The sequence below is a fragment of the Furipterus horrens genome, unplaced genomic scaffold (genome assembly GCF_987537825.1).
Source record: "Furipterus horrens unplaced genomic scaffold, mFurHor1.1.pri manual_scaffold_5, whole genome shotgun sequence".
Lineage (NCBI taxonomy): Eukaryota > Metazoa > Chordata > Mammalia > Chiroptera > Furipteridae > Furipterus > Furipterus horrens.
Genome location: NW_028327175.1, coordinates 201,686,625 through 201,705,819, shown reverse-complemented (window position 1 = coordinate 201,705,819; position 19,195 = coordinate 201,686,625). Strand labels below are relative to the sequence as shown.

The window sequence follows — 19,195 nt, the reverse complement described above, 5'->3', positions numbered from 1 at the left end:
ATTTGTGATAGTTGGCCTCGCCCTGACACGTAATTTGCTACATCAGGCCGTTGTTTCCTTCTGGCTCACTAGTGTTCCGTGGCTTGGCCTTTGCTTTATAAAACATTTAATAGTTTGCTTTAAACACATCAACATGCTGATCTACGGTCGCCCTTGGCGTGGCGCCCGGGGGCACGGCCCCTGCCCCGCCCCCCGCTGTGGCGCCGGGGACTCGCGGGGAGCAGCGTGGCCAGCGTGGCTGCCCGGGCGCTGAGGTCCGCATATTCTCTGTCTTGTGTGAGCAGCCACTCCGTGCATCAAGGCCATCAGCCCCAGCGAAGGCTGGACCACGGGGGGAGCAACCGTCATCATCATCGGAGACAACTTCTTCGACGGCCTCCAAGTGGTGTTCGGGACGATGCTGGTGTGGAGCGAGGTGAGCCCGCGGCCCCGCGCGCGGCTCCGGCGCCTTTCCATGGGCGGCTTGGCGGCCGTCACTGGCGCGTGTGGACAGAAGGCGCCCTCATCCAGAGCCCCCCTGTAATGGACGCTCTCCGGTGGGTGGGTGCAGAGCGCCCCCGCCCCACCCCCGACCCCGGGGTCTGCAGCCTGCGGTAGGAGGTCCCTCCGTGCCCTGGGACAATTAGTGCTCGCATTACCAGGAGCAGGTTTAAGGGGACATATGGTGGCAATTTTCATGTGAATGATGCCCTGTGGCCTTTCCTGCAAACTAAAACCCGGGATCGTTTGCAGATATTTTCCTTAAAGAGCACTGGGTCCCGCATCTCGGGGTGACAGCTAGGAGGGGGGCTCCAAGCCGAGGGCCCCGTGTTGCTCATTTTGGTAATTACGTCCAACTGGCGAGTGTCCGGCTCCCAGGGCCGGCGCTGCTGAAAGCCCGCTCCCTGTGTGGTTCTCGTAGCTGATAACGCCGCACGCCATCCGCGTGCAGACCCCGCCGAGGCACATCCCTGGAGTCGTGGAGGTCACCCTGTCATACAAGTCCAAGCAGTTCTGCAAAGGTGCTCCTGGGCGCTTTGTCTACACTGGTGAGTTCGCACTTCCAACTGTCGGGGCAAAAGGGTTGGTGTCCCCCGAGGGCTGTGCAGACGGGCTCCGCGGCGGGGCCGGGCAAGGCTGGCAGGACGCCGCCACAGACGGGTGCGGCCCCCACTGGCCATGTGGTGTTGGGCCCCGCCCATGTGGCCCTCCACTTTGTCACCGGCAGGTGAGGCGGTGGGGTTATCAGTAACACGTCGTCCCGGCTTCCCTCGGGTGGTGGGCTGCCCAAGTGCCCAGCAGGGGCTAAGGGGCCCTCCGCGCCCATCTCGTCCCTCTGTGCGGCTGCCCCTGGGATGTCACCGTTGCTCATCGGCGCAAGCTGAGATTCAGAGGTGACGTCACATGCCCAAGGTCATGCACCCTGTAAATGAGGGGCCTCCAACGTAAGCCGGGTCTCTGCTCCCAGCCGGGGGGCGCACACACTGCACCTTGCTGCTGCTTGCGCGAGGGTCTTGGACAAACCTATGTCCTCAGAAAGGGCCGCCTCTGAAGTCACGCGTTTGTTATCTGGACGCTGTCTCAGGCGATGTCTTTGCAAGTCTGCTTGGCGATCGGATGCGTTCGAGCTGCTGTTGAGAAATGCCATAAAGAGACGCAAGGCATGCTGGGCCTTTGGTTTCCGCCCGAGCAGGAGCAAACACTAACACCTGGGGCGCGAGCGTGACAGCAGACAGCACCCGCTGAGACCTGAAGGGCTGGGGCGGACGAGCCTCATCCTTGAGGAGTCATGGCCTCGCTGTCTGTGGGCCGCGAGCCTGCGCGTGGGGCTTCGGTGGTTCTCTGTCACCAGCTGCAGGACGCCCAGGCGCAGGCCTGTCCCGTGCTGGGATGTAAGGCTGTCCTGAGGTCCCTTCCCCTTTGGGGTGCGGAGAGGGAGCGGAGGCTCATCCCTGCCCCGTGTTTAGGAAGGACTGGGTGGGCGTGAAGTGCAGCCAGCGAGCTCTTCCACTGCCCACTCTCCGGTAGACCCGGGGTCACCCTGGGGCCAGCCTGGGCTGCCAGTGGCCCCGGGGGTCCTTGATGAGGGACGTTGCCTTCTCTTGTAGCCCCTCAGCACCCCGCCATGTGGTCAAGGGGTGTGGCGGGTACTGCCCCACACGCCAGAGGCCGCTTCCTCCCACGGGACCAGCATGGGCTCTCAGGATCCCAGAACTGCCCGAGAACCCAGGGCAGGAGCACGTATTGGCCCCTCCTGGGCTTCGGGTGCCCTTGGCCTCCTGGGGTGACCCAGAGACAGAGAGAAGGCAGCTTGCCTGGTTTGTGAGTGGGGCGCGAATGAGATTATACAGGCGCGTGGGGGTCACGGACGGGGACCCTGTGGAGCGGGCATGCACACGACAGCAGGAGGCTGCGCTCCGGTGTGTCCTTGGGGACCCACGTCCCGATGCCGCCTGGGCGGTGGCCCTTGCTCAGCACCGCTGCCCAGGCCGGTGTCCTGGGTGCTGCAGCTGCACCCACCCACGCTCAGCACGTCTCTCCACGTCAACTGTGGCCACGGGGCCATGCGTCTCTGGGTTTCCGGCCCTTGACCTTCAGGATGCAGAGGCTGTGGAGCTCTGCCCCGCTCTGCCTGGTGTCGGCTGGGGGACCTGGTGCCCACGTTCTGACCCCTCGGGAGCCACTTCCGCTCGGTGGCAGCCGTGGGTGTGTGAGGGTCAGGGAGGACTCAGGGGCCGCATCCGACCCATGGGGGGCACTCAGCGCGTGGTACCTCCCGCCGACGGTTTCCACGGTAAGACTTCTGTTGGGGTCCCAAGTCCCCCAAAGGAAGGGACATTTATTATCCCGTCAGGAGCCACGTCGCGTGTCTGCCACCTGACACATGGGTCCTGGGCGTGTGTCTGTGTGGCAAGACCCACCTGCTCTGCACAGACACGCGTGACCAGACCGCGTGTTCCCATCGGTGTCGGGCCCTCGTGGCCGAGTTCCCCCACGGGGCCTCCGTGGGTCCTTTTCGGCACCCAGACTTGGCATTCAGGTCTCTGCACGTGGGGGCTTTGTGGTGGGCAGACGGGTGGCTGCTGGTGGCGCTGGTGGTGGTGACTTTTCTGAGAAGAAACGTGACGGCAGGAAGGTCCAGTCCTCCTTGCCCTACCTGTCGACCATGGAGGATTCCGGTCCCGGTGGGGAGAGCAGGACCCTGAGCTGAGCATCGCACACACAGGTGCCCTTGGGAAACGATCCGGGAGGAGCCGCCTGTCACTGGCTGGTGGGGGCCACGTGGGGGGGCCTGCCCCCGGGCCAGTGCGAGGGGAGCGTTCAGGGCAGCTCTCTCTGCAGCCCTTTGCCTTCTAGCTGGGCGGAACACCACCTTGGCCAGTGGTCTCCTCTTGGGGTGTCTGGGGTGTCCCACCCCTCCCCCTAAGGGAACAGCTTTAGTCCCACGTTGAGTCCAGCAGCCACTGCGGTCCGGGGCCCGTCTCCCGTCCGCACAGCGGTGCGGTGTGTCCACTCCCAGAGGACGGGGCCCGGCTGCCCAGGGCTTCGGGATTCTCTCCGCCAGTTCTCCCACGAGCCGGCCTTCAATGAAGCCATTCAGTGAGCCGGGCCTCGGCTAGCAGGAGGCTAATTTATGGCCTCCCCCACCCCAATCATTAACGGGAATATACATTTCAAACGCCGTGTAAGGGATACGGGGGCCTACACTCGCAGAGAGCAGAGGAAAAGTGGGGTCATAACCTGTCTGACCTGGAAGCTTCTGTCTGATTGGCATGGCCCTGAAATGGATGGGGACAGCGAAGTAATCACTGGGAATGGCGCGCCCCCTGAAAGCCGAGCCTGCCCTTCTGCGGCGGGACTCGGGGCGCAGCCCCTGCTGAGGGGGGCGTCCCCTGGGCATCTGGCTCCCATCAGTGTCCGCCGCCCGGAGGCTGCTGGGACACCCTCACACGGAACCTTCCCGCCAGCTGCCGGCCTGGGGGTGGGGCGCAGGGTAATGAACCTGTGCTCAGAGGGGGGGCCCTGCCCCCCCACCCCCCCACCCCCAGGCACTGGCAAAAGGTCTAAACGATCTATTTACAGGGATTGGAGAAACACCAGCGTTTTCAGGCCCTGGACGGTTAGTGCACCTCCAGAGCGTGTGGGTGCGCCCTGCGACCCCCGCCCTGGGGAGGGGAGGCGGGCCCAGCCCCTCCATCCGGGTCCCTTTCCTGCTGCTTTCAACTGCTGTAAAGACGCATTGACCTGGGGGAGCGGTGGCAGCTCAGTTGATTAGCGCGGCGAATTAAAAGAACGAGTCGCAAATGCCGTGTCCGGCGCCTCCATCCTGGGCCTCTGTATTCCCAGAATGCCTCACCCCTGCTGTAGGAAGGTCAGACACGCGGGAGTGAGAACCGTTTTCAGGCGGCTGGCACTTAGGAGCAGAATTAACAGTCACTCTGTATGTAATTGCTAGTTAATAGTAAATTGCCTTCCAGACTGTAAAATGCAATATAAACGCCGGGCACCTAAAATTAAATTAATGAGATATTTACTGCATTTAAAAGCGAACAGTGCAAATTAATACCTGAGTGCAACACTTGTTTTAATATTTGTCTAATAGTGTATCATTTGCTTGTTTAATAATAATTAACACGCTCCCGAAATGGCGTACCTGAGAAACGTGTGGCCAGCGCGCCGACGGAAGCGCTTTGTGTTCACAAGTTCACCGAGAGAGACCCATCCAGTTGTTAAGAGCAATAAAAGGAAAAAATTATATAGAGGCCTGCAGCGTTCTTTGGCTGAGACAAGTTGGAATTTGTCTGCTCCTAATTGATATCCTGCGGGAGCGAGAACCACGTTTGTGGACACGCTTCCGGGTGGGCGGTGTTCTTGCCCACGTGTGTGTGCGACTTGGCAGTCCGTCCGGCAGGACGGGGCCCTGCGCGCCAAGGACGTGGAGCTCGGTGGCAGCGCCAGTGTGAGCGTGGGTCCCCAGCACACCGGGCTTACTCGTGGGGGTTTCTCTGTATGACCTCTTGTACTCAAATGGTCGGTGGACCCACCCTTATTTTAGAGATTTCTTTTGTTCAGTTGCAGGAGGGACCCCACATGAGTGGGGGTTGAGCCGCGGCCCCCACAGGCCAGAGCCGGTCGCCAAGGAAGGCGGTGGTGGCCGTGGCAAATGCTGCGGGGCGGCCAAGGACGCGTCACCTGCTGGCTGCGTGGCCCTGTCTCGGGCCTGCCATTTGTTCCCTGGACAGGGACATAAAAATGATTATTTTCTGCACAAAGACGTACATTCAATTTCAAGCGTATGAAATCATTACTCAACCGGTAATTGCTAACAGTTTGTGTTCTTTCTGATCCAGTATTTACGTTTTCTGCTTTTTTATAAAAAAGTCAGGTTGGGCCTTCAATGGGCGATGTGTCGGGGGGGGGGGGGGGAACAGCCTGTCCTCGGGGGGGTCCTGGTAGCCGCGGGTGACGGTTCCCAGCCCGTGGCCTGCACCAGCCCCTCCCACCTTTAACCTCGCTGCAGTGCAGCCGGGACAGGGACTCGTGCCTCTGAGTGGTTCACAGGTCGTGTGTGCGCCGGGAAGTGCTTCTGTCTGCAGCGCGGCGGCGCCCTGTAGGGTCAACAGTGCCCCCGACCCCGGCCGGCGCCCTGCGAACAGATTGCTGTGCCTTCCCCGAAACCACCTCCATCAGAGATGTCTCACCGCCCGCGTGGACACGGTGGAGGAACGAACATTTCAATCACGGGTCCTAGGGTTTGGGGACGCTTCCGGCCAGTTCAGTCGGTGACTCGGGGCGCCCCGCGTCTGCCCCGCCCTGAGAGCCGGCCCCCTTGCAGCCGCGCCGCTTCCTCTGGCCCCGGCTTGCGGTGGAGGGTGTCGGCCGGTAGACGGGACACACCACTGCTTTTACGTGAGGTTGGCTGTGTGGCAGGATAGGTTGGCCTCAGGGCTTCTCTAGACCTGGCCAGAATCGGGGAGCTGGGGCAGTGACCCGGATACCTCAGAACGTGGTGACACGCCTCTCCCCCCAGCACAGCCCCCGCCGCTGCTCTGGTCATTTGTTCCTGTGTTGGTGGCAGAGGGCGTGGACGGGGACGGTGTGCAGGCCTGGGAGTGGCCATCTGGGGGGCCACAGAGGGAGGGAGGGCGCCCCCCGTGCGTTGTGCGGCCCAGCACTGGACCGGATGGCCATCGGCTCACCTGCCAGCGTGCCCCGCAGATGCACCACGTGTCCCCTGCAGCGCGGAGCCGCTGGGGCTCTGGGGTCACTGCTGTCCCCTGCTTCCTGTCTCGGCGGAGGCCCAGAGAATGAGACACACCGCTTGTGCTATTGCACAAGTAGACGATTTGTCCTAATCAGTGACACCCATTTGCTAGAATTGCTTAAAATGAACTATACCTCATACAGAAATCGCACATTTAGAGAGTTCCATTCATCATCTGAAAATTGAGGCCAGTAAACTTTTCTGCTCCTCCAGTGGGATCATAGGCACGCATCAAAATGTTAAAAATGATTGGTGAGAGGGAGCTGTCACCCATTTATCAAGGAAAAGAACATTATTTGCTAATTTCCCAACCAGGCTGGTGACAGGGTGCTTCGTCTTTGGACCCTCGGTGACCAGCGTGGCCTTTCTGTTATTAGTACAAGTCAAGCGCTTTTGGGCAGTTGCTAACAAGACACATTTGTCTGTCATCAGAGGGGCTTTGGTTGCTTTCCAAGTGGCTGTGACCAAAGTCTGCCCCCCGCGCCCCGATTGGTGCGCCCTCTGGGCCGCGCTCACCCGGGAGGGTCGCCGGCGGATAAATCACGCCACCTCCACGTCAAGGTGAAGGTATTGACTCCCCGGCACCGAACCTGACGGAACGTAGCTGAGAGGAGAGAACCATTCGTCTTCCCCAGAGGACAAAAGGGTCATGGGTTTCAGTCGCCGCTGTGGGGGCACTGCGGGGCGGGGGTGGGCCTGGTCATCAGCCACCGGGCCCCGGGGTGGGCAGGGACCCGCCTCGCTGCCCCACCACCCCTGGGGGCCCCGGGGACGGAGGCTCGGGATGGGCCGGCGTGTGGATTGGCCTCTGAGCTTCGGGCTGGTCCCGGGACAGAGGGGCGGGGGTGGCAGGTGACGGTCCCGGGACCACTTAGAAGCCCAGCAAAGCGACGGTGGCTGACCTAAGTAGCAGGTAAGGCAGGGAGAGCGAGGTGTAAAAATGGAAGGCCCGGACTCTCGCCAGTGAGGAGGGCCCCGGGACACGTCAGGGCCCCATGTCGCGGAGACCCCCGGGCAGAAGCACCTCCTCTGGGCCTCGAAGGGCAGAAATGAGAACGAAGCCTCTCGGGGCGTTCCCTTCTGGCCGGCCACGGTCCCCAAGGAGAGCTCAGCGCCCCCGCCAGCCTCCCGGGCCGGACGCGCGGCTGGACGCTGATGGTGGTTGGAAGTGGGGGGCGGGGGGGTGCCCCTGAGTCGGGGGGCTCATGTTCGCCTCTGACACCTTGACTTTGGGGAGGTCCTTGGACCCCTGTTCGGACACATTGGGTTTTGGCTGAGGCCGAGATCCCGAAGCTCAGGCTGAGCAAAAGTACATTAAAAAGTCGCCCTTCCCGTCCGGTGTGGCAAAGGCCAGTTCCCGCGTCCTGAGAACGGTGTCAGTGACGCCGGCTGTTGGTGAACACAGGTGGCGAGCGCACCGGTGGGCGTGTGGCGTGACCCGGTTCCCAGGGCTGAGCGCACGCGCTGTGTGAGGCGCCCCGCGGCGTGGGCTGGGTTTCAGTCCAGAGGCCGCCACGGAGCCGGCAGCCTGGCAGGTCGCAGCTCGCGCTGGCCGGGCTGTCCCTGGAGGGGGTTCCTCTGCTGCTCCGGGTGGCGGGCCAGGAACCCCTTCCCTCATTCAGATGCCGCCGCTGTCCCACGTCTGCCACACGCCTGGCACGTGGGTCCGGTCGGGCGCCCCTGCCCTGTCATCAGGCCACCAGTGAGGACAGAAAGTCAGGGGGCTGAGGTGGCTGGATGTGGGAGACCCTGCCAGATGCCTCCTTTTCACCCCTTTTCTCTCCCAGGAGAAGGGCCATGTGCAGAACCCCCTGCTCCGTCTTGCCGCAGCCCCAGGATGGGGCAGCTGGCGGTCCGCACGCCCCTCTCCTCCCCGTCCCCAGCGCCCGGCGCGGGTGATCCGCAGAGGCCTTAGCCGTGACGATCACTTCTCCCTGGTTTAGTTGACCAGCTCAGTGTTTCCCTCATGGGTGGGACCGTCCACGGAACCTCGTAGGCCTGGCTGGGGGACAGGCACCCACGCCGGAGCAGCACAGCTCATGGCGGTCACAACCGGGGCGCCTAGTGTCTGCTTCGTGACGTCCTGGCTGCGGTGTGTCCCAGACTGTGCATTGGCCTGTGCGCTTGTGGTCACTTAAAACGGAGGTCACCTCAAAGACTGACTTGTTTTTATAGCAGGAAGCGAGATGCCCATGTGTGAGGCGCTGCCCGTCCCTGGGGAGCTCAGACGCTCGCCCTCTGTGGTCACAGCCCCGGCGGCCCGGGCCTCGGCGGGGACCCAGGCATCCTCACTGCCCAGACCCCATGACTGCCTGCGGCACTTTGCTCATCTGCGCTCAGAAAATAACGACTGACCGTCGTCTTTACAATGAGCGTGGTGTCGCAGGATGTGATGGTGAATCTCAGTCTTCCCGCTTTGGGGGTTTGCCACTGTGCCTGGTGTTCGGTGTCCCCCCGATGCCACCTGGGCCTGGTATGCAGCTGGGCGCTGGGGGCGATGCAGAGAAGGGGGGACCCCCTGGGCTCGTAGGTGTGGGGGTGGGGCGACCTCCCGGGAGCCCGTTCTGGGCCGCACGGCCATGTTTACAACCCAGCTGCCTCAAGGCTTTGGTGACAAAGTGGGTGGAGGAAAGCGAACCAAAAAGTCATAAATGGTATGAAGTCCTTGCAGAAGAGGGACAGCTGGGGCCCCGTGGGGTTTTCAGGGGGCCCCTGGGTGGATGGTGTGTGGTGGCCGGGCAGGCTGCCCCCCGGCACGCCAGCTGTGGGTGTGGGGAGAAGTCAGGGAGCCCAATAGGCCAGGTGCCGGCAGGGCTGCCGGGGTGGGATGGGAGTGAGGGTGCAGCCAGAGGCTTCTGATGCCCCCCCAGCTTGGGATTTCGGGGCCCCTGTGTGAAAACAGGGCTGTTGTACATGAGACACATGGTCCCGAATCCTGGGCTCAGGCGTGTGTTTTGGGGATTCCGGTATCGACGTACTTCTCAGTGATTCTTTAAAGGCTCCGTCTGAAGACAGTCCCCTTCTTCACGCAGCCTGGGAAGCCTGGGGGGGAAATGCCTTCACGGAGACCGACTGGGCGGTGGTGTCGGGAAACCACGTCACACGCTGCAAGGGAGCCTGTTCCCTCGGCCGCCCCTGTCCCACGCGCATCTGCCTCCTCACGCCGGTGCGCCCCCGGCTTTTACGTGAACGCCAGACGGCATTCAGACCACGTCAGGCAGTCCCCCAGTACAGGGGGCGGGCCCACCGAGGCGATCGGATTAGCGAGTTGACTTCCACTTAAAATGTTTTTTATTCACGTAGCAAAAAATACGCCTGTTCGAAGTGTACACCCAAGTGTTTTTTTAAAAGTATATTTTGTGGATTATGTCGTTACAGTTGTCCCAATTTTTTTCCTCTTTGCTCCCCTCTTCCCAGTACCCCCTTCCCTCCAGCAATCCCCCCCCCAAGTTCATGTCCATGGGTCGTGCATGTAAGTTCTTAGGCTTCACCCTTTCCTATGTTATTCTTAACGTCCCCCTGTCTATTGTGTACCAACTGATTATCTTTCTTAGTCCCTGCACCATTTCCCCATTTCTCCCTGCCCCCTCCCAGCTGATAACCCTCCAAGTGGTCCCCATACCTGTGATTCTGTTCCTGTTCTGGTTTGCGTAGTTAGTTTTTGTTTGTTTTAATTTTTTAGATTCAGTTGTTGATGGCTGTGCATTTGTTTTTAGTACATTCACAAGGCTGTGCACCCATTAATCTAACGCCCCAGGACGAGCTGCGTCCTTTTGCCGCCACTCCCATCCCTCCCCTCCCCCACCCCAGGCCACTTGGAATCTACTTCCTGTCTCTCCGTGAGGCCTCTTCTGGACGTTCCTTACACTCAATGGTCCTTCGTGGCGGTTTCCAGGCCCCCCACGGCAGAGCGCGCACCAGAGCGCCCACCAGTGCTCCCTGCGTGGCCTCCCATCGCAGGGGTGCCCGTCTGCGATGCAGCCATCAGTGCTGTGCACTCGGGTGGCAGGAACCTTGCCGCTCTGAGGCATCTGTGAACCCGCCCTGGGCACACACGCGAGAACTGTTAGGTTCACGTTGGCTTCTCAAGATCAAACTCTTCGCGATACCTCTACCATTGCCCTGTGCTTCCAGGAAGCCCCCAGTCGTGACTCATTACTTTGCGCACCTACTGTGTGCCCTGCGCTGAGTAGGGCAGGTGACATGGTATAGGGTGATGGCCCCACCATCGAGGAGGAGGGCAGACCCCTGAACAGGCAAATGGATGGCCTGGTCGGCGTCAGGAACACGGGAGGACGGGTCTTTCCGGGGCGGGGACACCAGCCTGGGGAGGGGTGAGCTCTGCAAGTTCATTTTCCAGCTCGCCTTCGGGCGGAGATTTTATGTTGGAGCAGAGTGTGCAAATCCGTGGCCTGACGGTTTTCCTCCGGCGTTGCCCCTGGGTTTATGTCCCCTCCCCCCAGTATCCCTGAGAGGGTCAGCGACACCGGGCACTTGACTGTGTCTTAGAGGAAGGGCCCGCCTGCCGGTGCTGGCCTTCACTTCTCCCGCTTCTCCTTTTCCTTTGTTCTCAGCTCCCTGTCTTTGGAGAGAGCAGCCTTGGGGGCAGGGGAATGCAAGGGGGTGGCCAAGGCGCATCCCTACCTCAGGGCCGCCACCGTGGGGCGGGTGTCCCCGGGGACAGGAAACCATTAGGGATGTGAGCGCCCTGTGCCTTAGGTCCCTCAGCGGCCAGGCAGGGCCTGGTCGACACCACACGACGGGACTTAGAAAGGCCGCGATCCCGCGCCTTCATGCGTTCTTGGAGGTATGTGAACAGAATAGTTGGACTGTGATCCAACGGTTGCCAGCAAGGGTGTGAGTTTGGGAGCAAGGAGCAGGAGCTGTCCCCTTCCCTGCGTTGGGTGTCACATCGTAACGCTGCCATTCGCTGCCAGGCGTGGGAGAATGGCAGCCGGTCCCTGTGCACGCGGCTGGTGGGGCCAAATGTGTGAATATGGTGAAGTGCTCCCCATGGGAGTGGGGGCCGTCCCTGGTTTCCAGTTAGGAGTCAGGCAAGGCGTGTGCCCGTCCTTAGAAGTCCTGGTTACCGAGAGCGCCCTTCTGGGGCAACCACAGTGAGAAATGGAGGCTGACCTCGGGTGGGTGAGGCCCCCCCCACTGGTGATGAAGGCAACCTGGGGTGAGCCGCTCGGTGTCGAAGAAGGGGGACCCCAAGACTTCCGGTCTGCCCCTGGGGGCGGCCACGGCAGCGCCTGCTGACGCGCGGCGCCGGGTGGCGTGGCCCCTGTGTTCCCGTGCCCGCCAGGGTGCCGGGCTCACCCCGCCGCGCTCTGTGATTGAAATTCATTGCCAAATTTATTGAGAAATTAATGAGAAAAGCTGCAAAGTATTGACTTGGAGAGGAAAACACAACTCATCTTGAACGGGGAGGGAAACGCTGCAATAATTTAGCCACTATTGATCGGGCCCTGTCCATGTATTGATCTTCATTTTACAATATTAATTTGCACCTGCAATCGGCTGCAAAGGGAACCGATTTTATTTCATGGCTGCGTTAATGTGCAAAGCATTAGGTGCTCTTAAGCAGCAGGGGGTATTACAGGTTGTGTCGGGAAGGCAGATTTTCCCCCCACTTTTGCTTGTTACTGAAATAGACTAAAAATTAATTTTGTTGTCGGACAAAATATGAAAGCAGAAACCCATCTACACCACGGCCCTCCTCTCCGCCGCCCCGGCCGCGTTTCATCCGCGCGAGGGGCCGTCAGCCGCCTGAAACTCCAGCCACCTCTCATCATCATGCCTGGATCAGTTCAAAGTTCATGAAATTTCTATGAGCATTGATCTCTCCCCATTGATTTTTTTTTGCAGCAGATCTTTGAAATTTTAATTTCCCGAGCATCTGAATTTCTTAGAGATGAAATGCGCTTGGAGGAGACAGTTGATGATAAAGTGGAGAACTTAGCATCATTTTCCAGCCTAAAAAAGGGAGGAAAAAACAGGCCCTTACAGACCGGGTGTCAGGGTCTGCGGTGGGGTGGTCAGGGGCTCTGAGCGGGGCGAGGTGTCGGGGGGGGAGCAAGACACCAATCTTGTCTTCAGTGGCCAGACATTTGTAATGCAACTTTTTATACTGGCCTTTTTGAAGGCGCGGCTATCTGGAGGAAGCAGCGGGGCAGAGGCACATCCTTCCCCACGCCACTGCTTGCTCTCAGCAGTCTTTATCACCTGGTCAAGTTCACCTAGTTACTTATCAGTGGGACATTTAATAACCTCAAGGTGATATAATTGCTATTGGCATTTTCCCCCCTCGGATTCAGCTGGTTAATGTGTAAACTACTTGTCAGCAAATAGCACTTTGTCACTGAAATCACTAACACCCTCTAGAGGGATGTCTTTGTATTGAGCAATTTAATTTTACTTTATTTAATTTTTACACATTACAACCTGTGTTCATTCAGGCACGCGGAAGGCTTGCAGGCTGCCGGGGCAGGGCCTGGCTCCCCGTCCGTAACACACCCCGTGTCTTATTTAACCGTCCCCATCGCCGTAAATGCTGTGTGTCCCCGTCCCTTGGAAAAGGACCTGCAGATGTTCTGTGATGTAGTTACGCTGCTAATGTGAAAAACGGCCTCATTAGGAGGATCTGTTTGTAGCTAGAAAATTACTGCATTATGACAAATGCATGATTGGGAAGTTACAGGAAGATGATCATTATTGAAATGAATCGGGAACTCGTTTAATAGCCGCGACCAGCAGCTGGGATGAAGCAAATGAATGTCTTCCTGTTTTTATTGTTGGAGTCAGGTTTTCAGGCAGAAGGAAAACGTGTGCTAAACTCAGAACTTCTCGTAGCTCTCTGCCGGCCGGGCCGCGGCTTGCACGGGGGCAAGGCAGTGCTGGGGACGCGTGTCCTCCCTGCCCGGGCCCGCCGCGTGCGTTCAGTGACGCTGCTCCAAAGACGCTAGGGCAGCATCATCAGTACTTAGGGTTGGTGGCCCTGCTGGCTGGTGGGTTCTGGTCCCCCAGCCGGGGATGGTTGGAGGTTGCCATCCCAAGTCAGCTTTGTCACCATGATCCTGCCTTCCTGCCTGAGTCCAGGCCCCATTGCTGGCAAGGTGCCCCCAAGCGAGGGTTGGGGATGGGGGACCCAGCACCCTGGGCATGCAGCCCAGGGAAGCAGGACGCTGGGCTGTGGGCCACCGCTCCCACAACCGAGCCCCAGCATGTAGTAGCTGCTTAATAAACACCAGTGAGTGAACTGGGTGTGAGGCGGCGCGTGTGGCTGTGTCCCTGCCAGGGAAGTTGCCCTGTGAGGAGAACCCCCGCCGGCCTCACCCCTGCATTTTCTGGTCTGACACACTGGTCCTATGGCCTCAGAGGTTCCGGACGTGTCCCCCGGCTTAATTGCATCAGGTTTCTGTGTTCATGGACTCGCTGCTCCGGTCCAATAAAACAATTATACACGTTGCGGAGGGCAAGATTGGCTCAGACTGCGGGGCGGGCTGGCTGACAGGGAAGGTTAAGCCATCAAAACAAAAACTGAAACCGTGAATGTCACCGGAAACCGCGTTCTGGACTCCGGGCCGCCGTGCGTTTCCCTCAGCAGCAGGCCGCCCGGCCACAGCTGCTGTGGGGCCGGTGCCGGGTCCGCTGCCACGTTACACCGGCCGCCCCAACCGGAGCTGACATCACAGACCGTTAAAATTTTATCAATTGCACTATGATTAATCCCCCAGTACGTGGGCATGGCTTAAATATTTAGAATGCTGCTGCTGGTGGTGCTTTAATGCATGTAAAGTAACCCGATTAACTCCAGTACGCTGGAGTGCATTGAAATACGTACCCTTCCCCTGCCGCGGGCAAGCGGGCCATGCCGGAGTCCCCGGGTCTGTGGCCGCGGCGGGCTGTGTCTGTCCCTGCGACCCGCACTGGGGGCTGGCCTACACGTGACAGCGGCTATCTGGCCTTCCGCAGGCTGTCTGAGTGCCTGCCCCATTTGGCATGGGCTGTGATTCCCGGCTCTTCCAGCTTCTGATTCATTCAGGTTTTATTGCTGTGTAATTTTCTTATTCTAAAATAAAAGCTCTCCAACAAAAATTACTATGCATTAGGCCGCGGTAGCCTACTCAAATGGGTATTAATACCGTTTATCTCTAAGAGGACGAATGATGTATTTGAAACAGATAAAAGGCCCTCCACCAAATGAGGAATGTTAATATCTTATGGCATGGTTAATAAAGAGATATTTCACAAGGGAGATTTGTTTTATGACTTTTGATACAACGGCCTTATCATCTGACATATCTTAAATGATATAATTGTGTGCCCAGATTCATTTCTTTTATACGCGGCGGCCCCTTTTAGCAAGACTTGAATTCAGAACAAATCTCGGGCACTAATTAGTGCGAGTGGAGCGGCTGATGTTGAGACTTGCCCACTGAGGGGCAGATACGTGGGAATCCATGCCGGAAGCTGGAAGCTTATCCTACGTTTTGAGAAATGTCTTGTTTTTTATTGTTGTTCTCCTTCAGCAGAAAAATAACATTTGTTTTTGTTGTGTTTAAGGCAGAGTTTAAATTAATTTAACCCATGACACGTGTTCGGAGACGCAGCACGCTGCAAGATAATTCCTTGGGATAAATTGCTCAGGAACCAAGTACATTAATTTACGGCCCTCCTGATGCTGACAGATGTGGGAGTGGGAGGAGGGCCTCCGAATATTAACATAAAACAAATTCGCTTTATTCTTCTTCATATCTCCTCCTCGCCCCCCCGCCCCGAGCCCACACGAGGCCCCTTCTCCAATTATCCACGAGGTCAGTAAGCAGAATTGGGAAGAAGCGGGGAGATCAATACAAATTATCCCTGAGCAAACCAGTGCTGACAGTCTGAATTGTAGCATATGTTTACCCAAAATCAGGCAATTTATCTTAATATCAGCAAAGTAATGCAGTGCAGGTGAAAGGTCAGGCAATCTCTCCCCCTCATAATTACCCAGTTCTAAAACAGGAAAGTGGTATTGATTGGCCTGGCTCGGGGCTCGGCGACTGGACGTGCCGGAGCCTCGCCCTGCCCGGCCGGGCCTCGCCTTGTAAACTCGACACGCCGAGGATTGATGAGACGCGCGGGGTCTGAGGCTTTTCTCCTCCCGCCGTGGGATCCGCAGGCACAGGCTTGGTGACGCCCTGTCCCGGCCGGTGCGGGGCGGTGGCTCCTGTGAGCTGCGGCCCTCGGGGGCGGTCAGCGGGCTCGGCCCAGGGCTGCTGCTCTGGGAGGCACCAAGGCTGACCGGGTCTCCCCACCCTCTGTGGTTGAAACCCCCCCCAGAGCCGGGAACAGGGGTCACGTCTTAGTTCCAAGACAAGGGCAGTTGTTCCTAATTCTTCCGTGTAGATTCACTGGGCTTCCGGGAGTCGAGCCCCCAGGGGAATTTCCAGCGACTACAGCAGCCTCCCCGCCCCCTCCCAGCATAGCGGGGGCCCCAGGGCTATGTGACGTCACCTTCGGAGCAGCCCGCCGGGGCCTCGCTGGCTCTGGGAGGGGTGTTCAGGATGTGAACGTTCCTTGGGCTGAAGCCGGAGGTGAAAGGTGCCCTCCTAGTGACACTGCTTTCAGATATTTTTTGGTTGTAGGAGGAGAGTATCCGCTGAACTGAAACCCTGGAAAATGTCTCTCCCAGAACGAGAGCGTGTGGTTATTACAAGTCATAAAGCTTCTGAGAGCTTGCATTAACGCGTCTATCACCTGTCAGGGGCATTTGCATGAAATCAATACGGCCGCCCATCTATCTATTCCGATCACCTTTCATCGGGCCGATTCATTAAGTCAGACCGTCACGGTGATTAGCTGGGAGAGAGCAGAAGCCCGGGCGCGCTGGCAACGCACAGTGGGCCGCCGTTTTTGTTCCCGGGTCCAGAAATGTAGCGCCTGATCTCATCCTTCCCGCACCCAGGTGCCGGGTGAGGCCCGTCGGCCCCCGTGGCCCGCGCTGCACTCCAGCCTGACACCCTGGTCCCGGCCGCGGCTGAGACATGACAAATTGGCCCCCAAGTCAGCGCTGACAGCTTCTGATGATTAATGGTTTGATTATGAAGTGGTTTTACACATAGAGAATTTACATCACAGAGAGTTAGGAATTTTGCCGTGTCACAGATGCCGAGGCCTGTGGAGGAGCTTCACTGTTTGCAAAGAGGAGAGAGGGCGGAATCGCGGCAGACACACTGTCATGTAAAATCAATACGTCGGATCAATGCTTTATTAACAAGAAAATGTCTTACTTCACATTCCTGTGCGGACCTTTGTCTCCGGGACGGATGATGGAATGTCAAATCACATCGTGGTCCTCAACTTTTGGGCCCGTGATTGAGTGTGCGCGGCGTCTTCCGGCGTCGCTTACGAGACCCGCTGCGGGTGGCGAGGCCGGCCGCCCACGCACTCCAGGCGAATGGGGACCGATGATTTCGGGAAGCCTGTTCAAAGGGGGCCGCTCGCCTGCTTCCTCCAGCCGGAGCCCGTGTGCCGCGGGCAGGCCTGCTGAGCAGGGCGGCGTTAATCATCACAGTACGTGCTGACTAACGAGCGGGGGCCCACGTCGCGGGCCGTGTGCTGCAAAGATGGCAGCAGGCCTTAGGAGGCTCAGAAAACGCCCTGATTTATGTCGCGCCGTGCACCGTGGCGTGGCTCCACGGAAAACTCCCTCCATCGAGGAGTAATGCGCTCTAATAAGTATTTCCATCTTCACTCCATCCCCGGGCCTCCGGGCTCAGTTTTTGTTGGAGTCGGGCAGAGCCATAATGAAGCCCAATGGCTCCCTCTAAAGCTTGTTAAACACAGAGTGCGCCGTCGGACGGAGTCCCGGCCGTGATTCATGCACTGTACACGGCGTGCGTGCTGCTGATTTATGGCCGCGCACAGTTCATAGTCAAAATTACAATTTGAGGGATAAAAAGATTAATTACTATTTGTGGCCGGCAATTCCGTGAGGCTGGTGGAATGATAGCGCTCTACATCAGTTGGTAGTCAGCCATTCACAGATTATTAAAGCCCCGCAAGAGTAAGTGCCCCTCCTGCCCGGTGTGCTCCGGCACTATGCCTGACAGAAAAGGACCACAGGGATAAATCTGAAGCCAGCAATAGCCGGACATATGTCATAATTGCCAGTTTCCCATAAATCCCTGGCCAGTGTGGAAGGCACCGCGCGGTGCAGACAGTGATCATGACGCCGTGATGGCCGTCTACGGCCCCGAGACCTGCAACTTCCTGACGGTCTGGCCATTTTCACAATATATGGAGCCGCCCTTTGACTTTCTTCCAGTCTAATTATAGATTAGAAGTAATCGTGGCTTTTATGTGCGAAAGAAAGGGGGAGATCCGTTCCTTAAGACAGAGGGAGCGTGCAGGGTGCCTGCCTCCCGGAGCATCTGGAAGGGGGGGCGCACATTCATGCGTAAGCGTGCAGTAAGCGAGTGTCGGGGGGCATCAAAGTGACTAACCTGACCTCCGTCTCTGTGTCCTGTTACAGCCCTCAACGAGCCGACCATAGATTACGGTTTTCAGAGGTTGCAGAAGGTGATCCCGAGGCATCCGGGCGACCCCGAAAGGTTACCCAAGGTGAGTAGAAGGGCGTCGGGCCACCACCAGGCTGGCTTGGGTTTGGGGGCAGCAGGTGCTCTGGGACGGGGCTTCCGGACACCCCAGCCCCTGTGGCCACGGCCAGGTGGGCAGAGGGTGTGGGCAGGGGGCTGAGTGGTCCCCGGTTTGACGCTTCATCTCTGCAGGACCGTGGTTTTAAAGGAGGAGAAGGGCTTCTCTGACACAAATATTTTGGATTCTGGGAAGGGGACGTAAACTTCCGCGTAATGAAACAGTTCAATTAAACATTTTCCGCCCCACTGCCCGGCGCTGATCTCCATCTCGGCGGCCCCAGTCTGATCTGTGATTACCTGACTGCTGTTTTCCTTTCATTTTCTAAAGCTCGATTCAGTTTAATCTTTTGTTTACAAAGCTTTTGTTATAAGTCCCTGACTTAGCAGGCTAACAAATGAAGTCCACATATTAATATCTAGGGGGCTTTTCATTTAAATTCAGCCAAGACAAAAGCCCTGTGTTGTTGATGCACGGGCCTCCTATCACAGGAATTTCATTTTGATGTGTAACATTAAAGATAAGTCAGGCTTATAATTTTCCCTCTCCTTTGGTATAATTTTGTCTCTTTCTCGCGTTAGAAGCCATCTCTGCTCTTCAAGGCAGAGTGGAAAACGCAGAATGAAAAATGAAGCCATAACGTGATGACTATTTTACACCCAGCCCTGTGCGCACCCAAGTCTTGACCACCTCTGAGTTTTATGAACACAATAAACCCTTGTAGACATTACCTTTTTAATGCTCAGCGTGAGCATTGGCAATATCATTAGGCTCCTTTTTAATTTGTGAACGTGCGGCAGACAGTCGCTGTGAGGATCACAGCCAGCAGGGAGGGGTGTTTGCGAATGCAGAGCAGTTCACCGAGGGGTTTTGTTCCTGAGGGCGAGCTCCCCCAAACCCGAGCCCAAGTCTCCCAGCCAGAACCGAGGCCTGCCCGGCATGGCCGAGGGCCCTCCCGCAGGCTTCCCGCAGCATGGCTCTGTGCGGGGTTAGCGGCTGGGCTTGGCCACCCCACAGACAGGCCCCATACCCTTGGCAGGCCCATGGAAACCCTGAATTGGATGCTCAGGAACTCAGAAAGGTACCCTGTGGTGCCCTCTGCTGTGTGTGTGTGGGGGGGTTATGCCCCGTCTCCTCCCTCGGTGCACAGTCCCCCTCAGCTCCATCAGCTGGTGCTGGTACCACCGGTGACCATGTACACACTGGGGCCCTCGCCGGTGAGCAAGCAGCCTCCTGCAAGCCACCGGTCCACACCTGGGCTCAGTGGGTGAGTGGGGACAGGACCCTGCCCAGCGTGGCCGGAGC

At 58.3% G+C, this 19,195-nt stretch overlaps 1 protein-coding gene across 4 annotated transcripts in view; it reads left to right on the top strand.

The window, feature by feature from the left end:
• The window catches only part of EBF3 (EBF transcription factor 3), a 109,116-nt gene that overhangs the window by 81,010 nt on the left and 8,911 nt on the right, over positions 1-19,195 (top strand). For all 4 annotated transcript variants that reach the window (XM_090278785.1, XM_090278784.1, XM_090278783.1 and 1 more), the window contains exons 9-11: positions 285-415; positions 902-1,028; positions 17,769-17,857. In XM_090278785.1, coding sequence (XP_090134911.1) covers positions 285-415; positions 902-1,028; positions 17,769-17,857 — 347 coding nt within the window. The remainder of the gene's footprint in view (positions 1-284; positions 416-901; positions 1,029-17,768; positions 17,858-19,195) is intronic.